Consider the following 19,712-nt stretch of genomic DNA (forward strand, 5'->3'; position numbering starts at 1 on the left):
AGGCAGGAGATCCCTGCTCGCCCTGCAGAACCCAGACACATGAATCATAATTCATGTTATTTCCTTACTGCCCAGAAAAGAGAAAGGACTCAGCCATAAAGTGAGTTTCCAAGTAGTTTCAATCAACTGCAATTGGTATCGCATTTATGCTCTTGAGAAACATTTTTAGTCCATTTATCCAACAATGAGGGCAGTAACGGCAGGACCTGCCCTGAGACTGGGAAAAGTCTCAGTGCTGCTGCCCACAGATATCACCCCAGGAGGGCAGGGAGCCCCTGGGACTGTGGGGGGCCCCTGCAGTGTCCCACAACCCCCGTGGCTCTCAGAGCCTCCAGGGTGTCCATTCCCCAAGAGCCACACAGCATCTCTGCAGGAGCTGCACCATCTTCAGTGCTCTCTAAATGCATAAAACCAGATTTAACAAAGCCAAGCAGCAACACAGCCCTTAGTGACTTGAGCAGCGCTCTGGAACAGCTGCAGTTAAAAGAGAGGAAAGGAAAACCCACACTGCCTTAGAATGGAGGAGGATTTCAGAGAAAGGACTGAAACCACACAAGCAGATTTTACAGTGTTTATTTTTCCAATAGCACAAGGGACAGACACGAGCAGGCCCCCCCGAGGGCTCTGCCCCCCAGACCAGTCCGAGCTGAACACTGCAGTGGCCCCCGAGGAGGCAGAGCCAGCCCCCTGCTCCACTCCCCATCTTTGGTAAGCAGGTTCCACACCTCTGCTCGCCCCCACCGGCACCGCAGCCCTGCCCAGGCCGGGGTGCCGCTGCACCGGGCTCTCATTCTCGTGGGATGAGGCTGGTGGATGCATTGAGGATAAAACCGTCTCAGGGACTGAACTCGTTCCACCCCTCACAATTGTGGCTGAACGAGGAACTTGCACGGCTGAAAGAAAGTGCATGGTGAAGGGAGGTAGGATGGAGCTGGAAAAGGGACAAGAAGAAAAAAATGAAAAGAAACTCCCTAAAATTCTTGCTACTGCCCGCTTGAATAAGCCAGCGGCTTCTCCCCCTCGCTGAAGCAATTAACTCTTGATTAGGAATTGCTCCAAGGAGGAAGAGAACTGCAGTTTTGCTCTCCCTCTCTGGATGCACGTGGATGTTCATTCACCTCCTTGCAGTGCAGGTACAGCCATGCCCTGGGAGCTCAGGTGCAGCAACAACTGGCAAGAGCTTAAATGAGCAACGGGGGAGTGAGCTCGGCTCAGCAAATCCCACCTGGTCATCCTTGAGCCTGCACAGCACAGTCCAGCCAGGCACCACGGGCACGGGGAGGCTGTTGGAACCAAGACCCCAGTGTGGTGAGCCTCACGTCAGGCAAGACGGAATACAGTGGCTCTGACAATAACTAACACCACTTTAATGCAATACTGCTGTAGAGCCTGGAAATCCAAGGAAAAAAAAAAGACCCCTTTATGCTCTATGTACATTACATCCATTTACAAAGTTGGCCAGTACTGTGTACAACATATAAATATATGATCAAACAGATGCAGAGAGGATACTTACAGGAGCCAAATAACTCACTTTATACATCCAAGAATGAAAATATATATAAAAAAAAAGGAAAATAAAAAAGAGGAAAGAACACTGCTTTAAATGTTAGGTGATGGTCACACAGATGCACAGCTCGATGCTCGCAGGTGGCTCAGCTGCTGTGGGGTTTCAGGTCCTCACCACAAAGCTGCAGTGCAGAGCTCACTGACCCTATCACTGAGCTCCAGGGAACCTCCAGTGTTCCACAGCAGTTTGTGGAAGTTGGCCAAAGGAGGCAGGCACAGCTGCTGGGCCAGTTCAGCCAGGAACAGTTCCCTGGCCACACAGCTTCCTGCAGGCCAGCAGAAGGCATTTGCTTGGCACTTGCCCCAAAATTTTTTTTCCTTTTCATCTTGCATCCTCCACGTGGGTTCCATGTGGCACATGGTGGGCTGTACATGTCTCCACAACCACCTGCAGAGCACATCCCTGGGCACCACATCCTGCTGTAGCATCCAAAGACTGCATGGGACCATCCCTGCAGGGCAGCTCTTCTGCTTACACTCACTGCACAGCAGCACTTCCCACACAAACTGGGAATGGAGATGGCAGAAGGGGAGAGTGGAAGACTGTAGGGCCTCACCTTGTGCAGCCCTGAAATAGCAAACACCATCTTCCAGTTCCTTTGGATGTAAGGATTTCCTCCACAGAAGGTCCAGGGATTGCCACAGTGAACGGCCTCTCCCCCCGGCGTCAGCCTCAGCGCGATACCAGAGCACAGCTGGAATTTCCACGATAGCAGGAAGCAGCAGGATCGCTCCCATGGGGCACAGCCCACCCAGAGCAGGGTGTCCCCATGAGCAGGAATGAGCTCTGCACTGTCGACCTCCGTGGGAAGGCAGCTCAACGTTCCTCACCAAAACAAAGTGTAACAGCGTTTCTACTATGAACAGAGAGTACTTTGTGTACTTTGTGTACAGGCGTTAGGATCAGTCCTTATCAAAATACACACACTGAATATACAACCTGTCCCATGGCCATAATTTATTATCTCACCACAAGGCACAATACACAGAGCTTAGAGGGTCCTATACAGTCGTCGTGGCAGAAGGCGCCGCAGCCTTTGCACATGATCATGGCTTTGAGGCTGCAGGAGCACTGGAACGAGATCTCGTCGACGCTGCTGCTGTCAGCAAACATCTGCACAGCCAGGGCCGTGTTCCGGCTCGCAGCAAAGTTCGCTTTGTGGGTGAGCTGCACCACACTCCCAGCAAGGCCTCGGGGGAAAGCCGGAGTGTTGGATGAATAATTAAAGCCGGTGGAATTAAGCTGCAGCTTTGAAAGCTTCCCATAAAACGCTTGCTTGATATTGAGCTGAGAAGGGATGGATGAAGGGTCCAAAGGGTGACACTGTCCTTTTCCTGGATCCCTTGAAAACTTAAAGAAGGGCCAGTCCATGACCAGTGGCTCTCTCTGTGTGTGCCCGGCCAGTTCCGTGGGCTGCTGGGCCACATCCCCCCGGTTCTCCGCATTACTCTTGGCTGGGCTGCCACACACCAGCACTTTCTCACTTCTGAACCCTCCCGGGTTGCTGCTGTGCTGCTTTGAAGTCCATTCCTCCCTGGCAGCTGGGATTCCTTCTCCCAGTGCACAGCCCTTGTCCAAGGGAATCTGTTTGCCAGGGGACAAGGTTTCCATGGCTGAACTGTGTTCCAAAGCCCTGGAGTGATGCAGCCTCACGCTGGGGCTGGAAGAAAAACCAGAACCAAAGAGCTTTTTGCCTTGAACCCCACCATAGTTTTTATTGACTAATGCACCTCCTGTCTGGTTTGGTCCAAGAGAAGTTACACCTGGAGATAAAAACCGAGGCTCTGTAGAGGCATTCAGCTTCTCCGGGCTTTTACTTGCCGTGACACTTGCTAATGGGTTGAGCTGTGGCATCCGGTGGACCTTGGGCAACTCCTTCTGCTCCTCAAAGCTACAGGAAGAAAATGCTCTTTCCCGAGGGTCCACATCTTCGGACTTCAGAGAGGCACTTGCCACGTTTGCCAGTTGGTCTTGGCAGCTTAAAGTCGAACCAACTTTGGAATGTTTTTCTGGGACAGCCTGATCCTCTACACCCTCTGCTCTAGGCAATGCTGCTCCTGATCCACAGGTTTTTTCCTGGGAATCTATGGAAGATCTCACTGAGCTAACATCATCGCTCCTGCTTGGGGCACTCGTCTTTATTCCTACATCTGGAGAAGATTCTTTGCCAAAACAGTGACCGCTGTCCAGTTGTAGGGAGAGGCTTTCTGACTGCTTCTGCAGCACTGGCTGTGCAATTTCCAGCTTGATGTTGATGTGAGACACTGGGAGAACTTCTTCCAGTGGAAGCTTCCCTTTCAGCAACTGCATCACTAAAGGGTTGTTGGTCTCGATGGAGGACACGGGCCGAGTAGAGCTGGCCGGATGCTCGGCTTTTTGGGGTCCCCACTTCTGAGGTGGGGGTGCAACCAAGTCCCCAGAACAGGCTGGACTCTCCGTCTCCACAGACAATTTTGACCTAATCCCACTGCGCTTCTCACTGCTGCTGTGACAGGAAGAGCCTTTCTCAGCCACCTCCCTACAGCTGACACTTCTGAAACACATCTCCACCTCCACATTCTCATCAGCCATGTCCCCTTCCCAATCGGAAGCAGTGTCTGTTGTTTCACTGTGTGTACTCTGTATTTCTTCATCTCCACTTCTCTTCAACTCCTGAGTCTCTCCCAGGGGCTGATGTGTGTTTTCTGGTTCGGTTCTGGGGCACCGCTCCCTTGGCTGCAGGAGTTTTTCAGAGGTATCTATCCTGTTCTGAGAAACAAAGTCACCATGCACAGAGGGCTGCAGTAGAGCCTCTGCCTTTTGGTCCTCATTACTCAGTTTGCCATCACTGCCTTTCCCTGTCTGCAGCTGTGCAGCATCACACACTGCAGGGATCACTTTCTTCACTCCAACAGTCACTGTTTTGGAGGTATTATCAGCACCACATTTTTCCAGAAATGTTTGGGAGTTGTTATATCTAAAACCAGACACCTTTTCTGTATCATGGCATTCTGTGACACACGATGACAATTCTGGTGGAAAAGGACAACTGGAGGAATTTTGCTTTACATCAGAAGGATAATCCAGCTGTATGGTGGGAGCACCAACATCTCCGAGTTCCACCACAGCCCTGTGTCCCGTGGGACTGACCCCAGCTCCCTGCCCCACAGAACACGACAGACTGGTCACCACAGGAACCACACATCCCAGCTTTGTGCTCTCCTGTGATGCAGCACAAGATGGGAGCTTGGTCCTTGGGTCATGGAGGAGCTGTTCAGGACTCTCCTCCTGCCTCTCAGGAGTTGCTTTGTCCAAGGATGACACACTCAGAGAACCATAGAACGGCCTCCTAGGTGACCCATCACCAGGCTGAGTGTCCCCTGAGCCTGTGGCACAGCCTGGAATGCTGCTCCTTTCGCTTTTTGAAGGAGAGTGATCTTGTCTGGAAGAGAGGCAGGAATTCACGCTGGCTTCCTGAGCAGCCGCTTTGGAGTCAGCCTTCCCTCCGCTCAGATGAACAGACAACTGTAGTTGTGCTCGCTGTAGATCTGACGCACGTTTTCCATGAGCTCTCTTGGATCTCCTGTGCTGGGAACGGCTGCTGGATTCTCCTCCACCACCTCCTTCATCGGTGCCTCTCCCCCCGCCGGGGCCGCCCCCTCCTCCGATGGCGGCGGTGGCGGCTTCGCGCTGGGCTCGGGCTTGCAGAGCACGGGCCTTAATGTCTGCGAGGGTCCGGGCCCCGGGGCGGCCCCGGCCGGAGGGCTCCGTGCTGGGGATGATCCGGGGGCAGATCTGGTAAGTGGGCTGACCTTTAACCACCCAGGGTGGTTTAATACGTGAAAGTTGAATCTGAAAGAAAGGGAAATGCGGTAAGTTCTAACACCGACCATCTCCAGCGAAATGCATCTTACTGGCAACTGCTCATCACCATTCTTAGCACAAAAATTCAACAAAAATTTCAACTTAGAAACTAATTTGGGCAGAGAAGTAGCATGGTCCCACAAACTCTGCTCTGTGATCTGTAAAGCTCAGTTCACACTAATATTGTTTTACCAGAGCCTGCAGGCAAATATGAAATAAGTTATTTATATTCATGTCTTCAGAGATCAAACTGGTCTTCTCTACACCAGGATGACTGCCCTGAAGCTACCAAAATGGTTATCCTGGTCAAAATGGGAAAAGTCAGGAACACTGAGATTCTGTCCAAAAGCAAAGGAAAAGAACTCAGAAACTATACAGGATAAAGAACACGATTTCAAGGTCTTTTGCAGTCAGTCAGCTCATTTCAGGCAGTGTTTCTGTAGCCACAGAAATGCAAATGAAGGGAGTAAGTCAAGGTTACCATGTGCTCTTGTGCAAAGACCTTGGGATGATTTTCCATTCTTTGCCTGTCTAAATACAACAGCAAACCGTGGCAGTCAGAGGCACTTCACCAGCTCTACCAATGAAACCCTTCGACTCCTTCCCTTAAGATGGCAACACTTGACATTTTAATAACGTTTTGATGCTACTGAGCATGGCAGCGCTGAGACACTGCAGCTCTAAAGCTCTTTTACTTACCCGGATGGGTGGGACTTTGGGCTCCTCTTTAGTAGGCTGTGGCTTTTCTGGGTGAACACTTTCAATTGTGTTACGAAAGGACTGACGATCTTCAAGCCGGGGCTTCTTTTCGGGGAAGGACGCAGAGGCAGCCTCCTCAAAGCTTTTCCTCTTCTGCTCCTTGGACTCCTGAGCAGAGTTCTCCTGGGGCAAACTGGGAATTCTGCTGGCAGCTGCCAATGATGGATCTTCTGATTTGCTGTTTGATTTGGAAGTCTCGGGAGAGCGGTGCAGTTCGGTACTCTCTGCCTTTAATCCTGCAGGTGAGGGGCTGGTCAGATCATCTTTCTTTAGGTCTGTCTCGGGCTTTGGCTCTTTATGAAGTGAGGGATCTGGCCCCACGGGAGCAGGCTCTTTGGGAGTCTCCGTGTGCTCAGGTTCCCGCAGTCTGTACAGGCTCCTCCTGGCCCGGCACCGCAGGTCGGCCCGGGAGCGTTTCCGGAAGCGCCCGTCCCTCTGGCGCGTGGTCGGCCCGCGCGGCAGCCTTGCTTCTCCTTTAACAGACAGCTCTGTCCTGTTCTCAGCGTCCTCCTGCACCGAATTCTGCGCCTGGGATTCTTCCTGGGTCAGGCCCAACCTATAAGGCAAACACAAAAACCAGCTAAAAGATAAAGCTCACCCCATTTTCAGTGTTACTGAATAGTGCCAACATGGGCAGAGAGTCATCAAAGCCTTATTAACTCACCCTGCAAGGGGAGAACCCACACATTCCACATTGTTATCACATGGAATGAGAAAAAAAACCCAAAAATTTGTGATGGAAAACACCATCAGCTTTTCTTGGAAACAAAAGAAATGGGCCACAAAATTCTGCTGAACCCAGGATTTTCCCAGAGCAACAGTTGGAACAATTCACCCCACAACCTGTGTTTTTCAAGGAGTTAATGCTGCAACTGCTCAGGTATCCACAAACAGAAACACACTCTGCCACCTGCATGAACGTGGATAAAACAGGACATTTCTCACTTTTGCCCATAGTAGTCCTCGAAGAACTTCTCTTTCCATTGCTCCACTCTCTTTTCCTTTTCCATCTCCTGCCGGATTCGAACTTGCATCTCATGGGTGAATTCACCTATATGGAAGCAAGAGACTAGAATTCAGTTCCAAACAAAACTCATTCTGCAAATGCAGCCTCTAGTGTTTGAACAGTATAGCAGCTAAATATATGAAAGACAGACCTGCTGTTAACACCCTGCTCCCCATCCCACTCTGGATCCATGTGCTGCCTCTGGCTCCAAAAAAAAATCATGTTTTAACAGACAGGCCACTATTTAAGGAAAAATAAGTCTGGCACTACTTCTGGCCCTAGGTGCTGAAAGTCCTATGGTACCAAAAGAAATTGTATCTTTGATTTTAAACACAAAAAAGTTGGGTGCAACACAGCTAGATATGCAGCAAAGCTGTACTAAGTTCCCGCTCATTAGCTGCAAAAGAAAACCAAAAATCCTACCAAATGAGCAGCTATTCCCCAGGCACTCAGGAAAGCAAAGCCACTCACCGTCAGCGAGCCGCTCCCTCCAGCTCTGCGCAGCGTGGGTGAAGAACTCGTTGTTCAGAGCGCTGCCACTGAGGCGCATCAGCCCATCAGCCCCCACCTAGCAGGACAGACCCAGGACAAACAGAACACATCTGCTCCAGCTGTTCCACACTGAAGAGGTAATCAGGGAAGGGAAAACACCTTAGTGCTCATACCTGTCTATCAACTTCAGGCAGGAGGTAAAGCAGCTGCTGCTGGAAGTGTGATGGAAGCGCATTAAAGGTCCTGGAGTTGATCAGCGCTCGCAGGTTTGTGTTGACAAGGATGGAGCCTGGGGTTTCAAAGTCAATATCCTCACCCCTGTTCCGTTTCATTTGTCCTGGAGTTTAAGGACAGGCAAATAAAATTAAAATTGTTGCACAAAAGTATTTCAGCATTATGGGCTGAAATTTGTGTCAAGCTACAACAACAAAAGAAGCGAGAGAGATGATAAAGACTGCAGTATTCAAGTGTGAAGAATGATTCTCCAGTGCAGTAATTAATAAACCCACATCTGGAATTCTGACATGAGGTCACAGTTTTGCCATATTCAGGTATGATTCTCAATGCTGCTCTTCAGACCAGGCAAACTTTTAAACAATTCTATCACTAACACTCAAGGTGGAAAGCCTGGTTTGTGACCTCAGGTCATCAAATGCCTCCTGGGGCTCTTTTCTCAGATACTCGTGGACTTCACCATCACCAATTATTCTCCCACCTTTACCCAGGAGCACATACCAGCTGTGGGCTTTCGGATGCCCCTCAGCAGCTGTGGAGGATCCCTGTTTATCTCTGTCCTGCTGCGCAGGCTGGTTTTGCACAGGGCCAAGGAGCTGCTGCTGCTGCTGGATGTGCTGCTGCTCTCCCCATCAGCGTGCCTTCCTGTGAAGCCTAAATGCAAAACAACATCATACAAATATGCAAAGAACAGTCAAAGCCCAGCTGGAAGAGTGGTTTAACATACGGGAATTCTCTGTTACTAACAAATCTGCTACAGGGTATTGTCCAGGTACCAACTATTTTGAGTGAGTTAAACACACACACAACTCTGCAGTCTCACTCATTTCTCAGCAGGTGCTAGAGAAATCCTCAAGCAAACACAGATGTCTGGGGACTGACTGAGAGAAATCTGTGAGGTCATTAGGACCCTCCCCAAAGCCATGCTCACCTGAGGCAGACTCCATGTGTGCCCCGTTTACTTTCAGTGGGGTTAACACCACCCGTGGCAGCATCACACCTGTCTTTTTCTTCTGTTTGGTTGTCTGCAGACCAGAGAGAAACAAAAACAAAACAAGGGAATGAAGGCATTATGGAAGAGTACAGGAATCTTCTAAGCAGCATGTTCCTCAGTTAAAGAGCTGCCTGATTCCTCCTAGCTGAATCTTCAGGCAACACTACATTTAGGACTAGCAGAGAATTCAAAATTGTGTTCCCATACATGATCCCTCACCATCCTGCCACTTCTTCTCCAATGAGACAGACTCGTAAGTATCTCTGAGGCACTTATGTACAAATAATCTCTGTCCTACCACCCCAATAGTAATGAAAGCTTCCCATGAGTCCCACTTTTTCCTACCTGGGAAGCAGTTCTGTAGCTCTCTCTGGTAGCAGGTCCCTTGCTCTGAGATTCAGTGGAACACGAGGCGTTAGAAGAAGTTTCATCAAGAGACACTGAAAGAGATGAGCTCTCAGTCAGACACAGAAGTAGGTCCTGGAGTTTAAGGTTAATGTCACCAGACACTTACCATCATTGTCACCACTCACAGTGCTGGCTTCATTGGACCCACAGCTTTCTGCATCTGCTGTGTCCTCCAGCTCCTCCCCTTCTGGCACTGACAGGTTCCGGGACCACTGCAAGGCATCTTTCTAGAGGGGGAACAGAACTGGGGTGGCTACAGCCCTCCCTCTCTCCCAAATCTACACCAATGGGACCAGACAGTTTACTGGATATACTTTAACCTTCAAGTTTTTCCCTTGATGCAGAAAGGTATTTTAGTATATTTGGGCTCATAGCGGAACAGAAGTCAGCTAAACTAGGAGCACTTCATAGCCCCTTCCTAGACAAGTACATATCCAAAATACCAGGTTAATAATAATTAATTTAATAGAAAGGTTCATAATATTTTCTATAAGTAATATTTTCTGTCATCATTTTCTGTAAGTAATGAGTTCATATTAAAGAGAAGCATCTCACTATGAAAGAACAAGTAACATCAGAGTGGCCAAACACTAAGACAGCAAGCTTAGGAGATGTATTTCCTACTTGTACAATAAAAGTAATTTCAATGCCATCTATTTTCAGCAAAATGTGTAAATTCAACAGGATTTTCTAACAGCAGAAAAAAGATGGAAACGAAGTAGCTGAGATCTATCAAGTTAATATTTATCAGGGAATCCAACAGTACAAAACAATGCAAAAGAAAAGCTCAAGACTAGAAACATTTTCAATATTTAATATTACTATAACAATAAACTAAAAATAAAAAAGTATTCCAGAGAGATTTCAAGATCTGAGGAAAATACTAATGTAAAGTAACACGGAATGTAGCGGAACACAGAACAAGCAGCCAAAAGAATGAATATACATTTTCCTATCAAGATTTTACTTGTTGCTACAAGCTCTTGGACCAAATCCTTGGTTGGCTGTTTTCCCTTGTGGCAGGCAGCAAGGGAGTGCACAGATCTGTTCTGATGAACAGCCACCTGACCTGGACACCAGGTACTGCAGTAAGAGGCTTCATCTTGCCTGTGCAATTCAAGAAATAATACTTGGGGTTTTTTTAAGGAATTTATCATAGATGGCTGAACACAGCTGAAAGGTACAAGCTCCAAGAAAAGAATGAATTCCAGACCCTCTCTCACATGATGATTTCACTGCTCATGATGCTCAAAGACAGGGTAACACCGAGCCCTGCACAAGGAGCAGAACTCACCCCTGGGCTCTCAGCTGGGAGCAGAGCTCAGCATTTACCTTGAGTGTGAAAAGGCTGATGCGTCCAGGCAGTTTGTAAAAGAGCCCATCCCCTCCCCGGGAATTGGAGTGGAGCATGGCATTGAGGCAGGCCAGGGGAGATGTGCCACTGCAACAGAGACAGAGAAAGGAGAGCACTTAAGAAACAGATTATCAAGAAAACAGCCTGATTAAATGGGCATCCCTTAGCTGATGAGGGGAACAGAGGTGATGCTATTAACTTTATGGGACAGGCACTTCAGTCAGAACAGTGTCACTGGTTTCATTCTGACCTGTACATCAGCCTTGCACATCACAGCGAACAATAAATGTGACACTAATTTTAAAGCTATCCTCGTCTGTTTTAGACATTTCTAACTTTTATTACCTGTTTCCTCCCCTCCTTTCCTGGAATCCTTCAATGTTGGATTGATTTTATAAAACCCCCAGATTTATTCAGCAGTAGAAAGATGTCATAAACTGTAGATACACATGTTACTGGAATGTCTCCCTGATATGTCACTGACCAAGCTACTTGAGCAGAGCTCGATACAAAGGCTCTTATGCTCTCATTTGTTAATTCCTACATAACTTCCTGGTTAAAGCCCTATCCTACACTCACACTGATGGAACTGCTATGCCATGTAATACGGTGTTTTCCAGTAAGTCCCACACGTACAGGCGGAAAGTTGTCTGGAAGACACATTACAGCACTATTGACTGCATTCCTACTAAAAGTGAAACTGAAAACTGGACTGAGATAAAATATTTCAAAGAAAACCACTGTCAAATTGAAAACATAGAATAATTTCTGTTTCCATGGTGTATGTGCTTGGGTTTTGGACATTTCTTCACATGCCACAGCAACAGGCAAAGTTTCCCTGTATCACTTTCAGATCATGTGAACAAAATTTCCAGCCTTCTCTCCTGTTAGACAGTGTTTTCCCCTCTGTGTTTACCAGACACTCCAAGCACACTCACCAGCCACAGAGCTCTCTTAAAACAGCAAACTAAGTAATTTTCCCCACAACAAGAAAAAAAACAAGCAGTTAAAACTCTACCAGGAGCTAAACTCAGCATGGTACTGGCTCATGGGAATGTCAGTGCCTGGTATGGAACACAGCCCTCCCAGCAGAGCAGCATGACCCCCCAACCAAGGAGCCCCACCTCAGAATTGATTCAGAAGGAAAAACATCTCAAGGCACTGAGCTATTTCCTTCAGGAAATGGAGTTTCAGGAAGAGCTTCTATACAAGCACCAGCAAAGCCAGCTGCACGTTCAGCCAGGCAGGCTCACTGCCTTTATTCTGCAAACAATCACGCTCTGAAGAAAACAATCTTTTCTTAAAGCAGAGAATTAATGACCAGGGAAGGAAAAGCAGATATCCCAAGGGAAACCATCGACCTTTAAAGGAATGAGTTAGGTTTGTGGGATTTAACATGACACATGTTCCAAAGTCTGGTCTTTACTTACACAGTGTGACAGGTCACTTGTAAAATCTGGGAAAGCACAGGATAATTTATGTGTGTGAAGAGCCCTGCTATTATCTTTGGCAGGGGACAGCCTGTGCACAGAGACCTTCAACTGCCTGCTTAGGTAACAGGACTTATGTGAGAGAGTTGTAGAAGATTGATTAAAGCAAAGCTCCTCTTATGAAGATCCTCATTAAAATCTCTCTGAATTCTACTGAAACCACTGCCCATATCCAAACCAGAGAAGATCTCAGAAAGCATCACAGAATCACAGAACAGGGGAGACACCTTCCACCAGATCAGGTTGCTCCAAGCCCTGTCCAGCCTGGCCTTGGAAACTTCCAAGAATGGAGTAGCCCCAGCTTCTCTGGGCAACTTGTACCATGACCTCACCACCCTCACAGGGAAGAATTTCTTCCTAACATCCAATCTAAATCTATTCTCCTTCACCTGAAGTCCATTGCCCCTTGTCCTACCACTACATGGCCCTGTGAAAAGTCCCTCCCCAGCCTTCTTGAAAGCCCATGGAAGGTGGGTGTTCCAACAGTTCCAAATCTGATGCAGCAGCACACGTCAGCCTCATGCCTCTCCAAACAACAGCAGGTCCCACACCCAACACCTCTGTACACGTCACTGATTTTCACTATTCAAAACACCCCAGCTGTTTCCTGATTTCACACAAACAAGGAGCAGAAACAAGGTAACATTTAGGTCCCAGAAAAAATCAGTTTACCTTCTGTAGCTGGGTAAATTACAGGTTCGGGAAATGCAAAAACCACAGTGAAAAACAGTCCACAGAAACAAAGGGAGGGAGAAGCAAGACTAGAAACAGTCCTTGCATCTGGATTTGTCAGAAGTCCGTCCCTGGACAGCAGCTTTTCAAACTTCCTTTTTTTTTTTTTTTTGCTAGGCAGCAGTAACTGAGGCATTTGGACTATCACAGTTACCCACTTTCTTTGAGCTGCAAGACACTCTGTATTTCTACTACTGTCATGGAAACAGATAGAAGCTCACAGGAACTCAAGCAAGGAAAGCAGTCTCCCACTTCTGCCCTTTCCAAGGCTTTGTATCAGGTTCTTTTCCACATGAAATCCACTCTGAGATGGGCATCTCCTCATACAATGTCAAGAGCCACAACTGTGTGATGTGAGCTGCACTCTCCTGGTGCTCAAGAATCTGAGCACAAGCCAGTGACAAGTCTCTTCTAAAACATAATGTCTCCTCTAGAAATGAATCAGAGGAGATAAAACTTAAACTGTTCTCAAACTCAAGTCACAATAGCAGAAACTGCTGGGAGCTACTTATGTGAGAACCATGGGAGTGAGTGGTTAGTACAGCACAGTGCAGGGGCCTGATCTGCAAGAGGCATTTACTGCATAATAGATGGATGAAGGGACTCTGTATATTACCTAAAAATCCAAGAACATCTTCCAGTTATTATCAGTGGGAAAAAAAAAAAAAAAAACAAAACCTCACAATCTGTATATAAATGTCTGTACTGTCATCTGAAATTACCAGGCTGAAAAGAGAAAAAGGGAAGCAAAGTGGGCTGGGGATGAGGCAGAACTGTATGAAGCAACACCAGCCTTCATACACTGCCTCCCCCATGCTGCACACTGGTTTAGACAAAATCATCAATACTAACCTCATTTCCTTTAGACCTTCAGCCTCTATGACCTGCAGAATCTGTTTTGGGGTCATAGGAGCATCTGAGTAATTTTCCAGCACCTGAAAAGACAGAAAGACCAAGTGTCATTATAGAATTGGCTTCTGCATTCCCAGAACTACTCCATCAGCTGTGGCCCAGACCCAATAATGTGCCCCTTCAAACTTCGTTCACCTGCAAAGACACACAGTAAAATTTCAGGCTACCTCAAGATCCTGCTGAACATGGGTCAAAGCCACAAAAGGTTTCACCTTCATCTCTTCCCCAACTAACTGAAATATAAACATGGAGGATAAAAAGCAGCAGAATTTGGCCTTGACTCCAGTGGAAGCTTTACCAGACTTCACTACACATTAGATGGAGCTGCTGCCACATAAACCTTCCAAACTGAACAGTGGTCAGTGACCCGTAACAGTATAAAACCTTTTCCTACCTCTCCACAAAGCATCCAGTGGTTTTTTGTCACTAAAAGTATTACTGTGCAGCTATACAATCCAATACTGTACCTTCCTTAGATTACCGAATTAATTTCATCTTCACTCCATCCCAAGAAAGGAACCACAAGTTAAGAGTCAGAATTCGTGTCAGAGAAGGACAGAATTCAGAAAAGGACAAAAAAACAGTAAAGGATTTGGGAAAAAAAAATCTGGCTAGAGACACTAAAAAGACTTAAGAGGGCTTGCCTTTGACATAAAATGAAGAAAATCAGATATTAAAAGGCAACACAATAAGTAACAACTCATCCTTTCATATATTATATCAAGAATAGAATTGTCACTTATATACAAAGAAGTAGAGAGGTTATTACTTTCTTTTTTTTTAAGCCTGTGGAACTTACTGCTCTGAAATGTCTAGAAGCAAAAACTCAAGGATTCAAAGAGAGGACCGGACATTTCTGTGGATAAGAAGCTTATCCACATAAACAGGAAACAATGAGCAAAAATAAGCTGCAGTAGATGTAAACCGCGCAGTTTCTTTGGGAGCAGATTACCCTACAGCTGCCGACCACGCGCCGGCTCCTGCGCCTTCCGCGGCAGCAGACAGCGCTGCTCTTGGAATGCAAAGGCACCCAGCTCCACAGACCTGGGGCCACGAGCAAAAAGAGGCTGAGACAGGCACAGGCCATAGCCTGGAACAGACATGGAAAGCAGCAACAGGAATTCACTCAGGAACTTTTTGATCATAACCGTGGTCTAAATTCCCCCAGCATCATGGCCACAGGACATACAGCCCTGGTGTCATTTATCCCCACGTCTTAGGAGTCAGCAACATGGTGCTGTCTCTCAGTCTGACTCGTGTGGGAAGCCAGAGGAAGGACCTAGATGCCCCATTTCTATCAGTAACATCTAGAAGTGAGTCACTGCAGCAGCCACACCAATGGGACACGAGCAAAATCACCCCAAAGTTGTGCAGGCCAACGTTTACACCCCAGACCATCTCCACCCTCTAAAAGTAACGAAAAACCCAAGTGCAGTTCTGCATTTCAACTGTGTCTTGTGATATGGCTGGGCTGGATAGGGCTTGGAGCAGCCTGGACTAGTGGAAATTGTCCCTGCCTGTGGCAGGGGGGTGGAACAAGATGATCTTTAAAGGTCCTTCCAATCTAAACCTTGATTCTACAAATGGAATTTCTCAAATCATATCCACCCAACAGGTATTCTGCAGATGCTTGAAGCTCACAAGCTTCTGAGAATGAGGTAAGAATCTCATGGGGAAGAGAATTAGAGAACTAATTTGAGTTAAAACCCAATGAAAACACAAAGAGTGTAAAGAAAAATGAAAGCAAGTGATGAGCCATATTCAGAGAGAGTAAACTAATTAAATTCCATACAGCTCCATCACACTTTTTCCTCCCTCCAAAGGTTATGAGGTCTCCATGCCTCCCTCCTGAGCTGTCACCCATCACTCAAAGGCTGCAGACAGCTGACACAGGGAAACTCATTTCTCCCGAGCCCAGGGAGATCTGCAAAATACAACATATCTGCTCCAAAAAATCAGGGAATTATTCAAACCTCTCTCCAGTGACAGACACAGCAAGTGAAGTATGTGGCCTAAAACTGAGCACAAAGGAGCATTTACATACGGATAAAAGAATCTATGCTCAGGGGAACAATTTCCAATCAAGAGCTGTAGTAAGTATACAGAGCACTTAATGGAAGAACTGGAGGAGAGGATTCTGCAAGCTTTAGACACCAAATCCCAGTCTCCAGCACTGTCCCTTCTATCCCTCTCCAACCTGACACTTCCAGCACCACATCAGCCTTCCACCCAGAGCTACAACTTCAATATTGGCTATACTTTACCTCCAAAACAGAATTTTCCCCCTCCACTATTTATAGCAGTGGTAGCTGAGGGTTCCTATGCCCCTAATTATGGAAGTTTCTATCACTTCCTCAATTTACAGGTCATTTAGCTCTGACAGCCCTTGTGGGATCCTGCCATGGCTTTGGGCATCCAGATGAACCTTTAAAGTTTATTTTATGGAACGTGCAGAGTTTTGGCACTGTAGGAGGAGCAAGACTGAAGAACATTTTTGCCTGTGATTCTCAGAAACGTTGAGCAGAATACAAAATACACCAGCACACGTCAGAGAGGGAAATTAAAAGCATTTGACAGGGAGCATGTGTAAGCCTAGTGTGAAATAAAGATCTATTTTTAGTGGATTTACAATCAGTCCTGCAAGCTGGAGTGCAGCTACGCAACTGTAGGTCTCTTTAAGTGGATAATCTAGTATGAGATCGTTCTATTTCTGGTTCATCAATGGCTCTAAGATGCTGTTGAGGCTTAGACATCTCATGCACCCACTGTGCCCGAGGTCCTGGCCAGAAGACAGGTGAGAGGAAGTGTGTGAAGAAATGCCTTCCCCATCACACAAGGGTGAGGAGGTGTATTAGGTGACTGCTTTAGAGTTACAGTCTCATGTGCTGCTTTAGGCAGCCTAGAAATACTGATTTTTTTTTTTTACCTGTCAGGGCTCAGGAGGTTTCAATGAGCTGACTTTGTGCAAGGTCACATAACACAGCCTCTGCCCCCAGGGTCACCTGCCAGGAAAGCATCCCTGCCATCTGCAGTGACACACCTGGTTCAAAGAACCTGGATCCCAAGAAGAAATGCAGGATGGAGAATGAAACCACCAGGCTCCTGCTGTGAAGTTCCACAGTAGCTGCCTTATGCCCTTCTCCAGTTTTTCAAGCAAAGCCACATGGGTCTAAATTATTATCATTCACACACAAAAGATGATGCAAGTTGCTGGAAGTCAGATGCTTGTCTGATTAGGTTTTCTCCTGGCAAGCAGTAAGAAAACACTCCAATAGCCAAAAGAAATCTTACTCAGAAGCACCAAGAGTTATCCTGAACATCCTCAGTACAAGACATGAGCCTCATTGGACTCACCCACACTGCTCCTTCTGAATGTTTACATGCTTCAATACATAACCTGGGCTGGCAAAACCAAAACAAACACACACAACAGAAAAAACAAGGAAACAAACCACCCTCAAGCTCTATAAATCCATTTCTGCAGAAGTCCAGGGGCTACAAAGAAGGAGCACATGTATCCTAACGAGTTGTACACCGCTGACAGGGCTACGCGGAGGAACCACGGGATCCATTTCCATCCAAGTAGCTGGATCATCCCTCACTCCATCCCTGGCACTGCTGTACCTGTGTCACTGGGTCACCAGGAGAGAGCCAGCTCCTTCCACCCAAATGCCAGCCAGCCTAAACACCTCAGCATGCAGCCCTTAAATCAAACCTCTGACTAGCTCACTGAAAGAAACGGAAGTTATTCTTCTTTTTTAGATTTCCTACTTCATAACTGAGGATCGGGACAGATCCAGCTCAAAGGCTTCACAGAGGGAAGTCACCTTCCTCCCACTGCAACAGTCCAATGACAGCAGCATTCCCACAGACACCACCAGAGCAGAGCTGGGCTTGGAAGTTGAAGCCTTCAACAAGGAGATTCTTTAAGACAAAAGGACTGAGACATCTCCATGGCCACGTCTCCTAAACCCAAAAGTGAACAAATACGGGCTGATTCAGGGATGTTCAGTCCAGCTGCTGCTACAGCAGCCCAGCACACGCCACCGGCCCTCAGGCGCTGCCGGTGCACAGAAGGACCCCGCACCCTCGGTAATTAAACCAGAAACTTTTGACAGCGGCCGTGCCCTCTCCGGAGGCTCCGGTTCCTCCCAAAGAGCTTTAAAACCATCTGAAAGGAAGAGAATGAGCGGGACCGGTCCCGCAGCCCTGCCCGGCACGCAGGGAACCGCTGCGGGACGGCACCTCCCGCGTCCCGTCCCGGGAGCCGCTGCAGCCCCGCCCGGCGGGAGGCGGCGGAGGCCGCTGGGACCCCCGGGGGGCGGGCAGCTCGCCACTGAGGGCCGGGGGCCGCGCTCGCACCGCCCCGGGGCGCATCTCCGTCCCACCGGGCTGAGGAAGAAAAACAACCGTGCAGGAGACCCCGGCCACCGCGGCCGGTGGGGGAACCGCGGGAAGCCGCGGGACCGGGCGGGGAAACGGCAACACCGCCCGCGCCCTCCAGGCGGACCCGGCCCCCGCTTTTACCCCCTCAAAAGCGATGGCGGCGCCGCCGGCCCCGTTACTCGGGGAGGGGCCGGACGCGGCGGGGAGGCCCCGGGGCACGGTGGAGCCCCCGCGCCCCCTCCCTGGACGTTCCCCCGGCCTCACCAGGCGGGCGGCCTCGGCCCACGTGCGCTCCTTCTTCCTCCTCTGCTTCATCTCCTTCATCCTCCTCCTCCTCCTCCTCCTCCTCCTCCCGCGCGGGCGGGCGCGGCGGGCGCGGACCGTTGGGCGCGCGGGCGGCAGGCGGGCGGCGGCGACCGGGGCGGGGTGGGCGCGGCGGGCGCGGCGGGCGGGGCGCGAGGCGGGGGCGACTCCGGGCGCTACGGGAGACGGCGGCGGCGGCGGCGGCTCGGGCCCGGCATAACAACGGGGTCAAAGGGCCGGGAGCGGGGCGGGGCGGCGGGGCCCGGCGACGGTGGCCGCGGCGGGACACGGAGCGACCGGAGGGGAGGGGCTGGAGGGGCGGGCCTGGGGCTGGTTTGAAGGAAAACAAACCGCAACGACCGCCGGGAGTTGTAGTTTTCCTGCGTAGCCCCGGCGCGGCACCGCTGTGGCCCGCGGACTACAAGTCCCGGCGGCCGCCGCGCCGCATGGCGGGAGAGGCCGCTGCCGCCGCATGGCCGCGGCGGGGAAGTGGCACCGCCCGGGCCGGGGGCGGCTGTGGGACCGAGCTGGAGCTGAGGGCTCGAGATTGAGCCCCCGCGGCTGAGGGCTGCGGCTATTGGTGTTCCAGCACCCCGGCTATCACAGAATCAATTAGGCTGGAAAAGACCTCTGAGATCAGCGAGTCCAACCTATGACCCAGCACCACCATGTCCACCAGACCAGGGCGCTGAGGGCCACGTCCAGGCTTTCCTTAAACACCTCCAGGGACGGTGACTTCCCCACCTCCCTGGGCAGCGCCTTGCAATACCTAATGATCCTTCCTGTTAAGAAATTCTTCCTGACGTCCAAACTACACCTCCCCTGGCACAGTTTAACACTGTGTTCTCTTGTCACTGGTTGGCAGAAGAGCCTGACTCCCATGTGGCTACAGCCTCCTTTCACAGGGGTGGAGAGAGCTAAGGTCACCCTGGAGCCTCCTTTTCCAGGGTAAACACTCCTGGCTCCTTCAGCCGCTCCTCACAGGACATGTGCTACAGACTCTTCCCCATCTTTGTTTCCATTCTCTGGACATCATGGTTATATTCCAAGGCTCCTTCTCCCCACGGCACCAATAAAAGACTGGCTTAAATCAGCACCAGCCATTGCAGTTACAAGCAAGGAAAAACTACGGCCAGGGGCCCACCCTGGACTGGGATTCTAGCAGGGTTTCACCAGCACTTCTGGTTCCCAAGGTGCCACATGAAGGCATCAGCACCTTCTGCTCACAT

General features: G+C 49.2%; 1 protein-coding gene across 1 annotated transcript; it reads right to left on the reverse strand.

The window, feature by feature from the left end:
- Positions 1 to 557: 557 nt before the first annotated feature.
- ASXL1 (ASXL transcriptional regulator 1) lies at positions 558 to 18,544 on the reverse strand. Its single transcript, XM_053958179.1, has 12 exons — positions 18,445 to 18,544; positions 13,735 to 13,817; positions 10,639 to 10,747; positions 9,413 to 9,533; positions 9,244 to 9,338; positions 8,836 to 8,929; positions 8,406 to 8,558; positions 7,844 to 8,007; positions 7,650 to 7,746; positions 7,118 to 7,223; positions 6,113 to 6,728; positions 558 to 5,401 (listed from the first exon to the last, which is right to left on the reverse strand). Exons 1-12 carry the CDS (start codon positions 18,502 to 18,504, stop codon positions 2,531 to 2,533), a joined length of 4,569 nt encoding a protein of 1,522 aa, XP_053814154.1. The 5' UTR covers positions 18,505 to 18,544; the 3' UTR covers positions 558 to 2,530.
- Positions 18,545 to 19,712: the final 1,168 nt, after the last annotated feature.

This window comes from Vidua chalybeata, chromosome 17 (assembly GCF_026979565.1).
Source record: "Vidua chalybeata isolate OUT-0048 chromosome 17, bVidCha1 merged haplotype, whole genome shotgun sequence".
Taxonomy (NCBI): domain Eukaryota; kingdom Metazoa; phylum Chordata; class Aves; order Passeriformes; family Viduidae; genus Vidua; species Vidua chalybeata.